Genomic DNA, 15,763 nt, shown 5'->3' with positions numbered 1-15,763 from the left:
AACTCAATAGATGTTTTCCCAAATTTGACAATAGCCCTAAGACTTAACCAGTAACAAATTGAGAAACCACATAATCACTTTTTGCAAACTAGCAATAGTTCAAAAAAACCTGACCAACATCAATCAACAATGCTGGAGGAAAGTCTAAATTATCTTTCTAGTCTCTTCATAGAAAAATATGACAAAGTTGCCATCTGAAGAGAGTGAAACTCACAAAAATACAGGAGGACCAAGCACTTGTAGAGGAAAAGCAGATATCAAGAGTCAACTAAAACGTTACTTTTACAAATTTTGCAATGTCTTGCTATTTGTTGACATTTAAAATTTAATGATTTTATTATTTTTAATTTAATGACTTTAAACTTAATGATATATCATTTCTTCTGTCACTTGAAATAGTCAATGTAAATATTCATTTTTATTTACAATTTTGCTAATTTTTTCTTAAAGAAGACCTGTAACTTGTGAGTTTTAGGCTCCACACAAGCCTGGATTTACTCCTGTCCTTCTCCAAGTATTTATGAGTAAGTGAGTTGGGAAAAACCTCTCTAAGCAAATGGACCTAGGAAATGGTTTCTTTACTCTTGCATGCCCAGCGCCCAGCACATGTTCGGTCCCTCGGTTGTGTCCGACTCTTTGTGACCCCATGGACTGTAGGCCGCCAGGCTCCTCTGTCCATGGGATTCTCCAGGCAAGAACACTGGAGTGGGGTGCCATCTCCTTCTCCAGGGGATCTTCCCGACCCAGAAGTCAAACCCGAGTCTCTGGTGTCTCCTGCATTGGCAGGCGGGTTCTTCACCACTGAGCCACCAAGGAAGCCCACCTAGCAGGTAGTAGGCCTTTAATAAAAACTTGTTAAAGGACAAATGAAGAGTGAAGCTATGAGCAAAAATGGTGAGTAATTACCCCAGCCGGAGCTATAGCATCAGGAGGGGAGACGGAACCGTGGAAGGCAGAGCACACCCTTTGAGGCTCGCCCCTGGGGTGGGGAGTCACAGGATGGATGTCAGAGGAGAGAGATGACAGGCGAGGTCACTGGGACACGTTTATGGAAACGTGGCTCCGAAGCAGAGGAAAGGAGAGAAGGCTGGGGAAGGGTGCGTCGGACCAGGGATGCAGGTGGGAACCCACGTGACCTGCTTGAAAGGGGCAAACCAGTTGGTGAAAGCAGGAAGGCTGGACAGGAGAGTCTGAAGGGCAAGCTCGGAGCTGCTTTGGGATCATTAGCCAGGAAAGCCAAGGCTACCCAACCAAGGAGCTTGGTTCTACCCTGAGGAGAGAAAAGACCTCACAATGGGTCTGTCCTTGGGCACACATGTGTGTGTGGAGTTCAGAATGTCTCGTCTCCACAGCAGGAGGAGGTCTTGGAAAGAGAGACCCTGGGCAAGGAGACCAGAGCAGAGATGATTCCACCAGCTCAGGAAGCAGGGCGCACGGTCCAGGGCTGGGGAGACAGGGTGAAAACAGCCGAGGAGGTGCGGGACCAAGACAAGACACAAAATAGAGGCTGCTGGGGGCGGGGGCGGCGATTTCTGTTTTTAACGTTGATTGAATGCCTGCTATATAGCAGATGCTTTTTCATGGACCACTTCATTGACTCCTCAAACTCTCCTGAGATAAGGGAGACCGTCATGCTCAAGACACAGGTTAGGGAAGCAGGGCTCTGGAAGAGACAACCATCCACGCTAGGCAGCCAGGATTCGGGGTGGGCATCTCAGAATCTATCCCCCTCAGGTCCGTGCTCCTTGCAGACCCCACACGGCCCCGGGGCACAGGCAGAGGGCAAGTCAAGAACAGCTTCTGACTTCGCCCCTTGGAGGCTGAAGACCGTCTGTCAGAGAGCGGGGTGGTGGGGGGCGGGAAGATCCAGGGAGAATCTTCTGGAGGCATATTTTTACTTGAACAGCTGGAGGACAGCATCTTTGTCCTTGTTCTCCCAGCCTGACAAGTATTTTGAGCCCTGAGACTTTGAGAGAATCACTCTGCAGCTGTCCCTGACATTTTAAAATCTGTTTCCAGTTTGAATTAAGTGGAATCTTCAGTCTTGGATGTGAAAGTTGTTGCAAAAAAAATAAATAAGGTTGCAGAAAGAAGTTTATTTCAGCTTTTCTTCCTTGTTGCAACTGACCTTCTTTAAATAAAAATATGTGATACAGGCAGGCTTCCCTTCCCCCGTGAGGAAAGTCTGGGGGATCTGATCTAAAGCCATCCAGGGCTGGGTGGCCCTGTATCTGCCTCCCAGAAACGGGTTTGCTCTGCCTTTCCACCCGTGGCTGGGCCGTGGACACAAAGGAGGTTAAGCTAATAAGATGTGAGTACTTTTTGCACGTGTGTGTTTTCCAGTTTCTCCAACTGTCTGAAGCTCCATCCTTGGGGAAATTTTCAACACTGGTGTATTCTCAAGAGAGATTATTTCTCCTGTTTGGTAAAGGAGAAACTATTTATGTATTTCCACAATTTGCATTGCAACAAAGACATGTGGATTTATTTAAATATTTCGTGACAGGGCAGCTTTAACATGTTATATTAATCTGCCAAAGACAAGTCATTACAGCTGCAGAAAAACATCCCCTGCTTACTCGCAGGAACACACACACACACACATTTACAAAAACAAAAAAAGCTGATCACTGTAAAAGTTGCTCTTGCCGTGGAAAATGCGAAAATTAAAGAAACACAAAATAGCTGCATCAGAACAGGAAGCTGACTGGGGACCCTGCAGATATTCTTTATGTTTTGAGGAAATTATATTAAAAATGAAAGTAATGATCTCCACTTGCACCAACTGGTTGAACATTACCTTTAAATTTTCTTTTTTAAATTGATCAAGTGCTATGTAGTTGTTGTAAAAGACGCAAATGCTGTAGAAACACACTTCTGGACTCTCCCTCCCTCACGGCCTACCACAGATTATTGGACTGCTGTGATGATTACATATATGACTTCCAGCATAAGATTCATAGTATATATTCCAAGGATACAGTGTTCACTTCTTGCTCAAACAATACAAGCTTCTTGACCGTTTCCCTAGCTACATCACAAAGCTCTGTGTGTAGCTTCCATCTGGGCTATCACATTGTCCACTTGGGCTTTGGGGCAAGAGGAATCAAGGCCAGTACACTGATGCTTATTCTGCTCATTATACTGTGAGTAACCAAGCCCTTTGTTTCTGACCCCGAGTTTCACGTCTTGTGCCCACATCCGTGAAACAGTAACAGCTAAGCTCCTTAGCTTGCAAGGAAGGTAAAGTCTGTGAATCGTCACAGTTCTTAACAATTGTTTAAGAAAAAAATCAATGCATTATGAAGTTTATAACATATGTAGAAGTTAAATGATTGTGATAGAATAAACAATGAAAGAGATTAAATGGAAATGCATTTATTGCAAGTTTTTATGGATGCATGTTATAATCCCTAGAGCAATGCTGTCTAACAGATAAATACCGTAAACCAGAAATGCAGGCCATATATGTAACCTTAAATTCTCTAGCTGCCACATTGGAAACATAAAAAAGAGGAAGTTAATGTTAGTATTTTATTTAACTCAATGTCTTCAAAATACTATCATTTCAACATTCAATCAACATAAAAAATTCAGTTATGTATTTTACATTCTTTTCTTATACTAATTCTTTGAAAATGAGTGTGTACTTAAACCATCAGCATAATCTGTTCATTTTAGCCCCATTTCAAATGCTAACGTAGCTAGAGACTAACCTATTGGACAGCACAGCTCTAAAACCACCACTAACAACATAAAACAAGGAGATGGCTGAAAAGTGAACAGAGATAAAATGGAATACTAAAGAAATACTGTATTAACCCAGAAGAAGTCAGGAAAGAAAAGAACAGGCTGAGAAGCGATGGCACAAATGACACATTTGGATATCACACACTAATTCTTCACCCCCAGGAAGGAGGAAAGTTGAGCACGGAGGCTTAGCTTGTGAAAGGATTTTAGTCCTAAACATGCCATTGATAATCTCTGGGGATTTAGACAAGAGACCTCATCCTTCTCAATTTGCATATATTTCTTTATCATGTAGTTGTTTCTGTTTACGGCAGTAATAAGTGTTACATTTCAGAAAGTGGATTTGGATGTTAGCCAGATTTGAGTCTGGACTCTGCCCTCATGTGACTTTAGGCAAATTGCTTAATTGCCCTAAAGTTCAGTTCTTTCTTCTCCATAATGGGTATTATATAACACCTACCTTAAATCCACATAAAACACAGTGTCCATCATTTTCGAAGCCTTCGTGAATATTAAGTTGTTTTATTATTATTATTAAGCCAGCTAGGACCATGAACTATGGGTTAGACACCATTCAAGGCAGCGATGACTCAAGGGTGAATGGTAAAGTCTCTTTCTTCAATAGAGAAGCCAGACACCTACCTGACTGCCTACTAACATGGCTATTATGAGGCTATAGTAGGAACACAGAGAGACCATTTAAGGTAAAAACACGTGTTCCTTATGTCAGTGTTCATACTGTGATGTGTAAACTTTTTTTTTTTACAGAATACAATATCCAGGGAGCCTGGAATAATCATGAATAAGGTTCTGTTCTGGTCATTATTTCAAAAAACTAACAGACTTTATTCTATAAGTGAACGAGGAGCAAATTATTCTCCTTTAAGACTTCCCTGATGACTCAGTGGTAAAAAATCTGCCTGCAAAGCAGAAGACCTGGGTTCAATCCCTGGGTTGGGAAGATCCCCTGGAGAAGGAAATGGCAACCCACTCCAGAATTCTTGCCTGGGAAATCCCATGGACAGAGGAGCCTGGCGGGCTACAGTCCATGGGGTTGCAAAGAGTCTGACACAAATGAGTGACTAATACTTTCACTTAACTTAAAAGATCAGTTTCTATTTGTTCACTAGGAAGCTCCAATCTTCTGAATCTTACTATTGGGAACAAGTATTTTATTGATATTTTTCTTCACTAGCATCCTTTTACAAAAGTACTGTGGTCATTCATGTATCTTACCTAGCCCCTAGTTTATAAAGTGAGAGTTATTGCATAAAGATTACCAAGTTTTTTATGCCAAATATATAACAAGCACTTTTTCATACCTATTCAATCTAGTTTTGTTTTCAAGCCTGAAACATGGATTTAGCAAGCTTCCTTTAATAGGTGAAAGTCTGGGACTTGCAAAGGTCATACAATGGTCTGTGGTGGGGCCAGGATGTGGATGAAGGTCAGCCTGATTCCACCCGCCCCTTGTAACGCTTCCTCCCCTGGTGGGTGCTTAGGAGAGGTTGAGCAATAGTATTCCCAATTTGTTCAGAGTATGAGGAATGGGTCACACACCTTCAGTTGCTCTTACCAAATATTTGGAGGCTCTCCAAGCAAATCATATGCTCCAAGCTACAGTAGCAACGGCAGCAGCAATGGTCTGGGGCCACAAGTTCACTGTCAAGAGTGGCAGCCAGAGCGATACCCCTGAAGAATTCTCTACATGACTTTTAAGTTGCATACGTGGGTTCTAAGTCGCTTCAGTCATGTCCGACTCTTTGCAGCCTTATGGACTATAGCCCACCAGGCTGCTCTGTCCATGGGATTCTCCAGGCAAGAATACTGGTGTGGGTTGCCATGCCCTCCTCCAGGGAACTCTTCCTGACCCAGGGACCAAACCCACATCTCCTATGTCTCCTGCACTGGGACGCGGGTTCTTTGCTACTAGCACCGCTTGGGAAACCTGACTTCTAGTTTAATCATCTACAATTACAAAGAAATTATTCATGTTAATATAATATCTTATATCAAGAATTCTTATTTTTCTATATTACAAGCACTAAATATTTCTATACTTTCTTAACAGTCTGTGTCGTCCTCTGGGCAAACCTAAGTCTCAAACAAATCTCATGGCAGGGTCTTCCTTACCTACACCAGCTCATATAGCCATTTACCCCAAAGATAAAGAGCACTGGGCCAAAAAGGAGGTCGCGGTAAATGTTTGTTGACTGGATTTTCATGAAGATCAAATTCAGCAGCCTCTTACTTTCTGTTTCTCTTGTGTAAATTTGACATTCATCATAGAAAAATAGGCACTAGACATACATGAGAATTTACAAAGGAATAAATACACATGACCAATAATAATAACATCAAAAGTGTTTAACTGTACTAGTGCTGAAATAAACATGAATAAATTGAAGGAGAAACCAATATTTATCTACTAAATCAACAAAAACCATTTAAAAATAATAATACCTCATTGCTGAGGGGATCATTATATTGTTTCTGGAAAACTGTATGATAGGATGTATCAAAAGCCTTAACATCTGGTGATTCTTCACCTTGCTGTGCCCCTGAAATACTATAAGTCAACTATAATCCAATAGAAAAGATATATATATTAAGAAAAAAATCTGGTGATTCTTTTCACAAAGCATTTCACTTTTAGGCATTTACCCCAAGGAAATAATCATGGCGGCACAAAAGAACACTCACTGTAGCAGTGTCTGCCATTATGTTGCTGTTAACAATAGTCTAAATGCCTAAAGGGTAAACTGATTAAGTAAGTCATGATCAATCCATGCAGTAGAACACTATACAGTTACTAAAAGTCATGCCATGGAAAGGGAAGTGAAGTCACTCAGTTGTGTCTGACTCTTTGCAACCCCGTGGACGATAACCTATTAGGGTCCTCTGTCCATGGGATTTTCCAGGCAAGAGTACTGGAGTGGGTTGCCATTTAAGGGATTGTAGATGACCAGTGTAGACACTGTAGTGTGTTACAGTGTGTGCAGTTTGTACACTGTGATTGTGTGTGTGAATACCAAAGAACATTTCACAAAATGTCAGTAGGGTTTATCTCTGGATGCTGAAATTATGGGTGATTATTTTTCTTCTTTGTCCAGCTTCCCTGCCCTATCTCCCTGCAGAGGAGGGCTATCTCCAAAGTCCTTCAATTAGGATGTATTACTTTAAGAATGAGAAAAAGAAACTGTGATGTATTTTCGAGAAACAATGACATCACACTTTAGCTTCTTGGGGAGCCCAGACTCTCAGGCAAGGGCGAGCTCTTGCTTTGCCCTCCCTGGGAGATGACTCACTGAGTCCAGAAGTCCAGTCTCCAAGGCCAAAAAGAGGAGCTTATTGGGTCACACCCATCCTCTGTATTTCATCCATTCAGTCTAAAGTGTTTTACTGAGTACCTGCTCTGTGCTAGGCACTAGGGGTGCAACAGTCAGGAGGAGAAGAGAGAAGGAGAAAGGAGAAGCGATGAGGAGGAGGGAGGGAAGAAGAAAGACTTCTAATGTGCTGTGAGGGACTCCGACCATAACCACGTGGCGGCCAGGGGCAGCGCTGTGAACGAGCCCTCGGGCGCATAGGCTTGTTCTGGAGGGAGCTGCCAGGGGTGGCCGAGCTGAGCTCTGAAGGAAGCTCAGGCATTAAGGTGAGACAGAGGGATGAGCAGCCCGCGCAAGGTAACAGGTCGGCCTGGAGACGCGGGCTCAGGAGGGAGCAGGGTTGCTATAGAGACAGAGAGGGCGGGGCCAGCAGGGGTTGGAGCAGAAGGGACCAGACCACCGGCGAGCCTTGTGGCCACGTTCTGGGGCCCACTGAAGGGCTCTGGGTCTGAGAGCGGCCGGGGGATCCTAGGAGACCACGAGGAGCCCCATCCTGGGCGGCGGCGGGCAGACTGGAGCGGGAAGAGAGATCCTCATGCAGTCACAAGGAAATCACCCGGTGATGCACAGACTATTTTTAAGTGACTTCATCTTTGACTCCCTGCCGGGAAGTCTCCGATCTTAAGGTTCAAAAGCTCGAACAAAGGAAAGACCAGCTTTTTGAGCGCGAAGTGACAACGCTGGGCTGTGGCTTCCTAACACAATTAAATTCTAGGTGAGCAGAGGCCACAACGATGGAAAGCATGGCTTTGCCTGGAAAGTACAAAGTGCCCTTTCCCCGCTTTATTCATCAATAACCCTACAATTGGAGCTGACACATCCACGCTTCAAAGCGAAAGCAAAGAGCTCAGTTTGTGAATATTAAGCGGCTTGCCGAGAGATGGTCTGACCCTTACGTTTCAGCGGCGTCCGGTGGTGACAGAAAAGGGGCCTAACGTTCATTAGACCCCTTCAGGGCTAGGCGGCTCACTGGCCACCTTCTGCGGGCTCTCTCTTCTGAACTTTCAAGGGCCTGTTTTCCATGCAGATTTCACATTTCTAGTGGGGAAGAGATTTCTTCTAATGAGAAGGCATTTATGTCCATCCATTTAGTCACCTGCCATGGGATGCAGGGCCTGGCTTTGGCTGAAAAGAAGTGTCTGCAAACTAGATTACTGAGAAACTTTTGAGCCTAGCACATAGCATTTCTCCCCGTGTCTGCTTTCCTCTAAAAATGTAAGTATTAATTTTTTTAAAAAGGTGGGGTCTCACACTTCCCTAGGGGTGACCCTCCCAAAGGCCTGAGAGACTGTGGGAAGACGCTACTGAAGACCCTCGCTGGCTGGCACCAACCCTACGAGATGCACATGTTGCCCACACGACAAACAGTAGATGTGAAAAGAGTTGAAGAGCAAAACCTCACGGCTAGGCCCTGGAGTGGCGGGGGTTGGGGGGTGGGGGCACTAAACGGTGTTACACCGGAAGTAGCAGGGCTTCCTGCCGTCTGCACAGGAGAGGGGCTGCTATTTCGGTTGCGCTCAATCTGGAAGTCAGAGAGAGAAGAGATCACGCCTGTCCCCTCCCTCCGCAGGGTGGCAGAGACGAGGGTCAGCCCACAGCGGGAGGGGCGAAGCGGCAGCACTCCGGGAGGGGGAAGTATCGCCCAGTATCACGAATACCGGAGAGCAGCCTCCGTCGAATGCAGTGGCCCGTGGAGACACACTGGCGTGGGAGACAGAGTGCTGCGTCGTCAGAGCTGCTGGCCCGCTGTCGGCGCGTGAAATGTATTAACGGCTTAAGTCGGCCGGAAGCCCCATCCGTGCACCGCAGAGGGGCAGTGTGCGCCCACGAGGCTGATCCGCTTTCCCGAGGGCGCTGTACTGCTTTGGGGAATATAAGCTGAGGCCAGCGTGAAACCCTGTCCTGTTCTCACTGCGCACACACGCCTTCCTGGAGTGTTTAAGTCTCTAGGGAACCCGTGAGGGTCACGGGGTGGCGAGGAAGCACCTTAGAATCCAGTCCCCGCAGCAAGAACTCCAGCATCCAGTCCGTCCTGAGACGGCCCTGGGCTCGCCCCGCCGGCGGCGCGGGGCTCGCTCCCCAGAAGCGGCGGCCTGTCGGCGGCTCCCGCGCTGCTCTCTTCCCCCCACCCCTTCTCTCTCCTTTCCCTCACGCTCTGCAGCAGAGCCCGCTCACCTGCTGTCACCTTACCTTCTCCTGTGGGGCGTCGCCCTCACTCCACTTCCGTCGTTGGACTCCTGCCCTCCGTCTCCCTCATCCTTCAAATCTCTCCTGAAACATCAGTTTTCTTAAAGAGCGCGGACACTGACAGCCACCTGATGAGAGCATTCTTCCCTGGCAAGTAAAGAACCCCACCATCGCCAAGCAAACCTCTGTGGAAAGAAAGCAGATGGCGACAGGGAGGAAGAGGGTTATTTAGAAGAGTAGAATGGAAATCTGAACGAGACAGAACAGAGACAGAACAGTGCCAGGTCTTCAGCAGGGCGTGGTCCAGGGCCTGGAAGTCAACCCCAGAGCTTGGTGGTATAGTCGGTCACTATTTACATACACATACTATTTACATGCAGGTAACTATTTACATGCACATAACCATAAATGTAACATAGTTACATACATGTAAGGACAGAGGATGAGATGCTTGAACGGCATCACCAACTGGAGTGGGTTGCCATTTCCTTCTCCAGAGCATCTTCTCAACCCAGGGACTGAACCTGCGTTTCCCACGTTGGCAGGCTGATTCTTGACCACTGCGCCACCTGGAAAGCCCCTAGATGCCAAAACGGCCTCTGAATGATGACTCTTTTCATGGCAAGGTCCTTTGACTTACACAAGTCTGCAGCCCAGTCCTCAGATGAGCTGGCCTCCCTCTTGGGGCTGCTCATGGGGCATCTCTCCTGCCCGGCTCCCCTGGTCCTTCACCTGGTGGGTGGGGATGCTCCCAGGGGTGGAGGGGCGTGGCCTCAGCTGCTCTTTACCCTGACTGTTCAGAGGAGCCCTCAGAGGTCCCTAGAGAAATGTTCCACGTCCCTGTCCTGGAGTCACTGTTGGTCGCAGGCTCCCAGGGCCCCCAGTTCTCACCTCCTCAACTCTGTTCACAGCATGCCACCCTCCTGTCCACTCAGACCCTGCAGAGCAACCTCATCTCTTCTCACAGAAGTTTACCCCCCTCTCCTCTCCTCTATGGTTTTTCCAGTGGTCATTTATGGATGTGAGAGTTGGACCATAAAGAAAGCTGAGCACTGAAGAATTGATGGTTTTCAACTGTGGTGTTGGAGAAGACTCTTGAGAGTCCTTGGACTGCAAGGAGATCCATCCAGTCCATCCTGAAGGAAATCAGTGTTGAATATTCATTGGAAGGGCTGATGCTGAAGCTGAAACTCCAATACTTCGGCCACCTGATGCAAAGAACTGACGAATTGGAAAAGACCCTGATGCTGGGAAAGATTGAAGGCAGGAGGAGAAGGGGATGACAGAGCATGAGATGGTTGGATGGCATCACTGAATCAATGGAGATGTGTTTGAGTAAGCTCCAGGAGTTGGTGATGGACAGGGAGGCCTGGCGTGCTGCAGCCCATGGGGTCGCAGAGTCGGACATGACTGAGTGACTGAACTAACTAACCTCTCCTCTGGGGCTCAGATTTCCCCTTGGGTTTCACAAAAAAGCCAGTGGTTCTTCAATTTGAATGGGTGTCAGACCCACCTGATGGGCTTATTAAGACACAGTGCCAGCCCCGCCCAGGAGTTTCTGATTCAGCGGTCTCGCTCGGCCTGCAGCGGAAGAATTTGCATTTCTAACAAGCTCTTGGTGCAAGTTGTTGCTGTGGTCCGAGAATCCTACTTTGAGCAACTCTGTTGAAAAGCAACATCATTGAACAAAACAAAAAAACCAGTCCCCAAATGATCACATCCTTTCCTCTCCCAAGAAATCCAAAGTATCCATCAATGAAGTCAGCTTATTTCACTGGTAATTAAGTTCCACTTACTGCAGAAAAAAAAGTTTTGAAGTTACTTTAATTCTTATTTAAGCCATTAGCAGAAACAGTCAATTTACCCAGTGTGCTCAGAGAAATGCTTCTCCTCCCAGGGGAAATAGTGTTCGCTGTGGCTTCTAAAATCTCCCCGGCCCCAAAACAGCCCTGACTCTGGTTTCCTTAAGCTAAGGAGGAGATGGGGTTGGGCTGGGGACCAGGGGTGAGCAGCTTCGCTGTCACAATCCAGGACACCGGAGGACGGGCGCAGGGAGGGAGACTCTTGGCTTTGAATAGGAAGCGGGCCGTGACATCAGTAATCCTGCTGCTGACCCCAACCATCAGGCCCCAGGCTTCCTAGGGAAGCCCTGACTTCTCCACCCCTCCCCGCCCTTCCCACCAAGCTGAGCCCAGAAACAGAACCCAGCTCCCGTCTCAGGGCTCTTGCCTGCATCTCCTCTCCAGAGGCCACAGCAGCTGCCCCTCGGGGCACAGCCCTGCTCCCCCAGCTGAAGTCTGAATCCCGGAGTGGAAGCCGACAGGGCAAGAGCCTCATTGCAGACCTCAGAGGTCCTTCTGTAGCCCCCAAAGGCCAGACGCCATGGGCTGGCCCCAGCCAGACCCCTGGTCCATAACCCCACATCAGAGCCCCGTTGGGAAGAGTATGCCGCTGATGGAAAACACGTAGAGGCCTGTGGTTCCGCTCTCCTGAGTTCACTGCCCTACCTGGGGATTCTAGGGAGGGTGGGTCTGTGCTGGGGGCAAGGCTGCAAAGAGGGGCCGCTTATAAGGAAGGGTGGGCTGTGGGGAGGGCGGGGCTACAAGGAGGGCTGTTTGGGGGCCCAGCCAAATGGTCATGCATTACTTGCTGCCCCCCACTCTTTGAGAACAGAAAGTCAAACATCACCCACCCCAGACCCAGAATAGCCTCTACTATTGATTCAAGCTCCAAAGTTTCACGGAACTGCATTCAAAGGCCACTGCTAGCTGCCTTTCGGCTTCCCTAGTGGCTCGGTAAAGAATCTGGACACTGCCTGCAACGCAGGAGACCAAGGTTCGATCCCTGGGCGGGGTGGGGGGCGGGATCCCCTGGAGAAGGAAATGGCAAGCCACTCCAGGATTCTTGCCTGGAGAATCCCACAGACAGAGGAGCCTGATGGGCTATACAGTCCCTGGGGTCGCAATGAGTTGGACACAACTTAGAGACTAAATCACCACCAACTGTCTTTTGCTTCTCACAGTGGTTCCCCAGGAGCATAAAATAGGAGAAGTGAAACTGATCATGTCACCCCTTGATGAGGGGGGAGGAAGCACATGGACGGTGCTGTTATTGGGCCCTGTCATCGTGCTGGTCACACACAGGGTCTCTGCGCCATGAAAGGGTTCGCAGCCGCCCTCCTCATCTGGACTCTGCTGTCCCCCCGGAGAGCTGGCGGGGAGGCCTGGCCCACACACACAGCCTGCAGGAACGGGAATCTGCAAGTGCTCTACCAGAGCTGCGGTGAGTGCTTTCTGAACCTCGGTTTCTGTTTACGCGAAAGGCAAGGCCCTTGCAAGTGAGATGCTTGAGCGCTTTATGGGGGTGGGGGAAGGGCAGGGACACAGCCGCTGAATGGGTAGGTGCCGAGCGGGGAGCCCCGGGCAGGAGAAGCGGTCTGGGCAGGGAGAGCTGAAGAGCATGGCCAGAGGGCCGGAAAAGCACAGTGATTCTCTAGATCAGAAGGGAAAGGAAGACCTGCCTGCAATGCAGAAGACCTGGGTTCGATCCCTGGGTCAGAGAAGAGAGATGGCTACCCACTCCAGTATTCTTGCCTGGAGAATTCCATGGACAGAGGGTCCTAGGGGGCTACCATGCATAATGTCACTAACCTCAGAGCCCCAAAAACAGCAGACCTACCTGTAAGTCTACCAAGTCGTGAAACCTCACCGTTCAGGATCAGGAAGAGAAGGTGCCATCACTTCAGTTCAGTCGCTCAGTTGTGTCCAACTCTGTGACCCCATGGACTGCAGCATGCCAGGTTTCCCTGTCCACCACCAACTCCCAGAACTTGCTCAAACTCACGTCCATCGAGTCGGTGATGCCATCATGGTGAAGCTTCCATGACCTCCCCCGATTGCTCACCTGGGACACCGCTCCAGGTTACGTCGTTTGCAAGTTGAGTGAAAAGATCATTTACGACAAAGGAGAAGATTCCTGTCCTTCTGATGACACTGCCAGCGTGCCTCTCACAGCAGCTGCATCATTTATTCATTCAACAAACACTCACCAGCAGCTGCTGATGCCACGGTTCTCTCTAGCTCTGGACATGATAAGAGGGAATGAGCCACGGCTCTTTCCCCACCGGGCAAGTGTAGACACCAACCAACACTGCAACCTAGCGAATAGAGTGCAGGGAGCCGCCGCGGTCAGGGTCTGAACCGAGTCTTTGGAGGGTATGGTTGTTCGCAGGGGCCATCAAAACGCCATGGACCCCGCGGACCGAGGGGCTTCCACAGTAGAGGCTGCAAGTCTTGCAAGACCAAGGTGCCAGCAGGCCTCATTTCTCCCGGGCTTGCCGGTGGCCTCCCCCTCCTCCTGTCTTCACCTGCTCTTTGTTCTGTGCCCGCATGTTCCTCGTGTGTCTGCGTCCCTTCTCATGAGGACATCAGTCACATCGGATCAGGGCCCACCCATTCAGGAAGATCCCCTGGAGGAGGAAGTGGTAACCCACTCCAGGAGTCTTGCCTGGGAAATCCCATGGACAGAGGAGCCTGGCAGGCTACAGTACATAGGGTCGCAAGGAACCGGATAGGACTGAGCGTCTGGGCACATATACACACATTCGGCTCATAAAGGGGGCCTGAGTGGGGAGAAATGAGCCCAGTCTCAGGGTTACATGTTGAATGAAGATGAGAGGGACTGGCTCACGAAGCCATGACCTTGTGAAACATGACATCTTGGCGGTAGACAGGGGGAAAATGCTGCTCAGACTGTAGGTGGTGGACAGCAGATGCCCTTTGAGTATCCACGTCAGCCCCACAATAAGCTGAGGGGGGCGTCAGTGTTACACCAAGCAGAAGCTGGGCCCTCCGAGTGCCGCCCAAGGAGCTGCCTCACAGATGTCCAGACTTGACTCTTTTGAAAAGAGGAAATGTTGAAGATTGAAATACACACACACCAATTTTGTTTAATGGAGACGAGAAGGAAAGGCTGGGTGTTGGATGTGTTCATCCCCTTCCTCTTGCTCTTCCCTTGGGGATGGGATGCGTTCTGCTGGCCTCTGTTCATTTTCAGGGCAAGATGAGAAGCAAAACTTGAGATGAATGCCCTGCTCAGGATTTGTTTTTCCAGTTCACCCTCCCATAAACGGTTGCCATGGCTGGTCCACCCCTCAGACCAGCCTGCAGCCTGCGTCCAAGCCTGGCAACCACCTCCCCCGCCGCTGCCAGGAGCAGACGCTCCAGGGAAACGGATCGTGTCGCTGCCACCCGGGGAGAACTCCTCCCTCTGAAGGGGCGGCTGCTCCGTGGAGTCAGTGAGTGACGGCCACAGCCTTGCTCTAAGCACACAGTGGAAGGAACGGAGGAGACACAGCTCTTGTTCAAGAGCGGCAGGAGGAGGAGCCAAGTGTCTGGGTAAACGCCCCGTGGGAAGGGCTGGACTAGAGACGGTGTCCTGCACCAGGGATGTGGTGATGGCTGCAGAGGGTGAGGCTGAGTCTAAGCCACTAGGGAACCTGTCCTCAAGCTTGAGTTCAACCATGTAGGATGATGAGAATAGTGATTACAGCATCTCATGTTCACGAAGGGTATATGTGTCAGGCGTCACACTAAGTACTTTCTAAGCATTATTTTTACTTACAGATGTGTACACTGAGAGTGCATGCTAAGTCACTTCACTTCAATCATGTCCGGCTCTTTGCCACCCCATGACTGTAGCCCGCCAGGCTCCTCCGTCCATGGGATTCTCCAGGCAAGAATCCTGGAGTGGGTTGCCATGCCCTCCTCCAGGGGATCCTCCAACCCAGGGATCGAACCCAGGTCTCCCGCGTTGCAGGCAGATTCTTTACCGTCTGAGCCACCAGGGAAGCCTAGAATACTGGAGTGGGGTGCCATGCCCTTGCGTCAGACATGACGAGCAGTGAAACAACAAAGAGGGTGAGTGACGTCAGGCAACTTAGGCCACCAGGTAGCAGAGTGACACCTCCAGGGCACAGAACGGGCAGTAAGTAAATATTTGTGGAGTTAAAATGCATTCATCCCAGGCCCACTCTGAATCACCTGGCGTCTAGAATGTTGTCAGAAGGCAAATGGCGCAGGGGTGGGAGCGGGAAGGAGCGTTTAGGCCGAGGACCATGTGATCGAAGGCTGGGGAGGAGGTGTAGACTCGGGGGCTGAGGAAGGGCTGGGACGTGGGGGAGGGTGATCGATGCAGTAGGAAGGGTGGGCAGAGCCCAGGGGTGATGAGTGATTCTATGTGTCAGTGTGGCCAGGGCACGGATGCCCAGATGGCTGGGTAAACTTCGTGTCCTGGGTGTCTCTGAGATGTTTCCAGAGGAGATGCGCACTGGACCAGTGGGCTGAGTAAAGCAGATGGTCCTCTCGGTGCGGGCAGGCAGCTCCCGACCAGTGAGGCCTGACGCCCGCACAAAGGCGGGGGCAGGGAGTACTCACTCTCTG

At 49.2% G+C, this 15,763-nt stretch overlaps 1 protein-coding gene and 1 long non-coding RNA gene across 2 annotated transcripts in view; one reads left to right on the top strand and one right to left on the bottom strand.

Moving 5' to 3' along the window:
• Window positions 1-2,325: 2,325 nt before the first annotated feature.
• LOC133059213 (uncharacterized) lies at window positions 2,326-10,904 on the bottom strand. Its single transcript, XR_009693504.1, has 3 exons — window positions 10,837-10,904; window positions 9,327-9,508; window positions 2,326-2,418 (listed from the first exon to the last, which is right to left on the bottom strand). It is a non-coding gene; the product is annotated as an uncharacterized LOC133059213 (long non-coding RNA).
• Window positions 10,905-12,397: 1,493 nt separating this feature from the next.
• The window catches only part of LY86 (lymphocyte antigen 86), a 42,725-nt gene continuing 39,359 nt past the window's right edge, over window positions 12,398-15,763 (top strand). The window contains exon 1 of the mRNA XM_061147683.1: window positions 12,398-12,605. Coding sequence (XP_061003666.1) covers window positions 12,419-12,605 — 187 coding nt within the window. The 5' untranslated portion in view covers window positions 12,398-12,418. The remainder of the gene's footprint in view (window positions 12,606-15,763) is intronic.

Source organism: Dama dama, chromosome 7 (assembly GCF_033118175.1).
Source record: "Dama dama isolate Ldn47 chromosome 7, ASM3311817v1, whole genome shotgun sequence".
Lineage (NCBI taxonomy): Eukaryota > Metazoa > Chordata > Mammalia > Artiodactyla > Cervidae > Dama > Dama dama.
The sequence above is the reverse complement of the archived record's forward strand: the minus strand, read 5'-3'. Positions and strand labels throughout refer to the sequence as shown.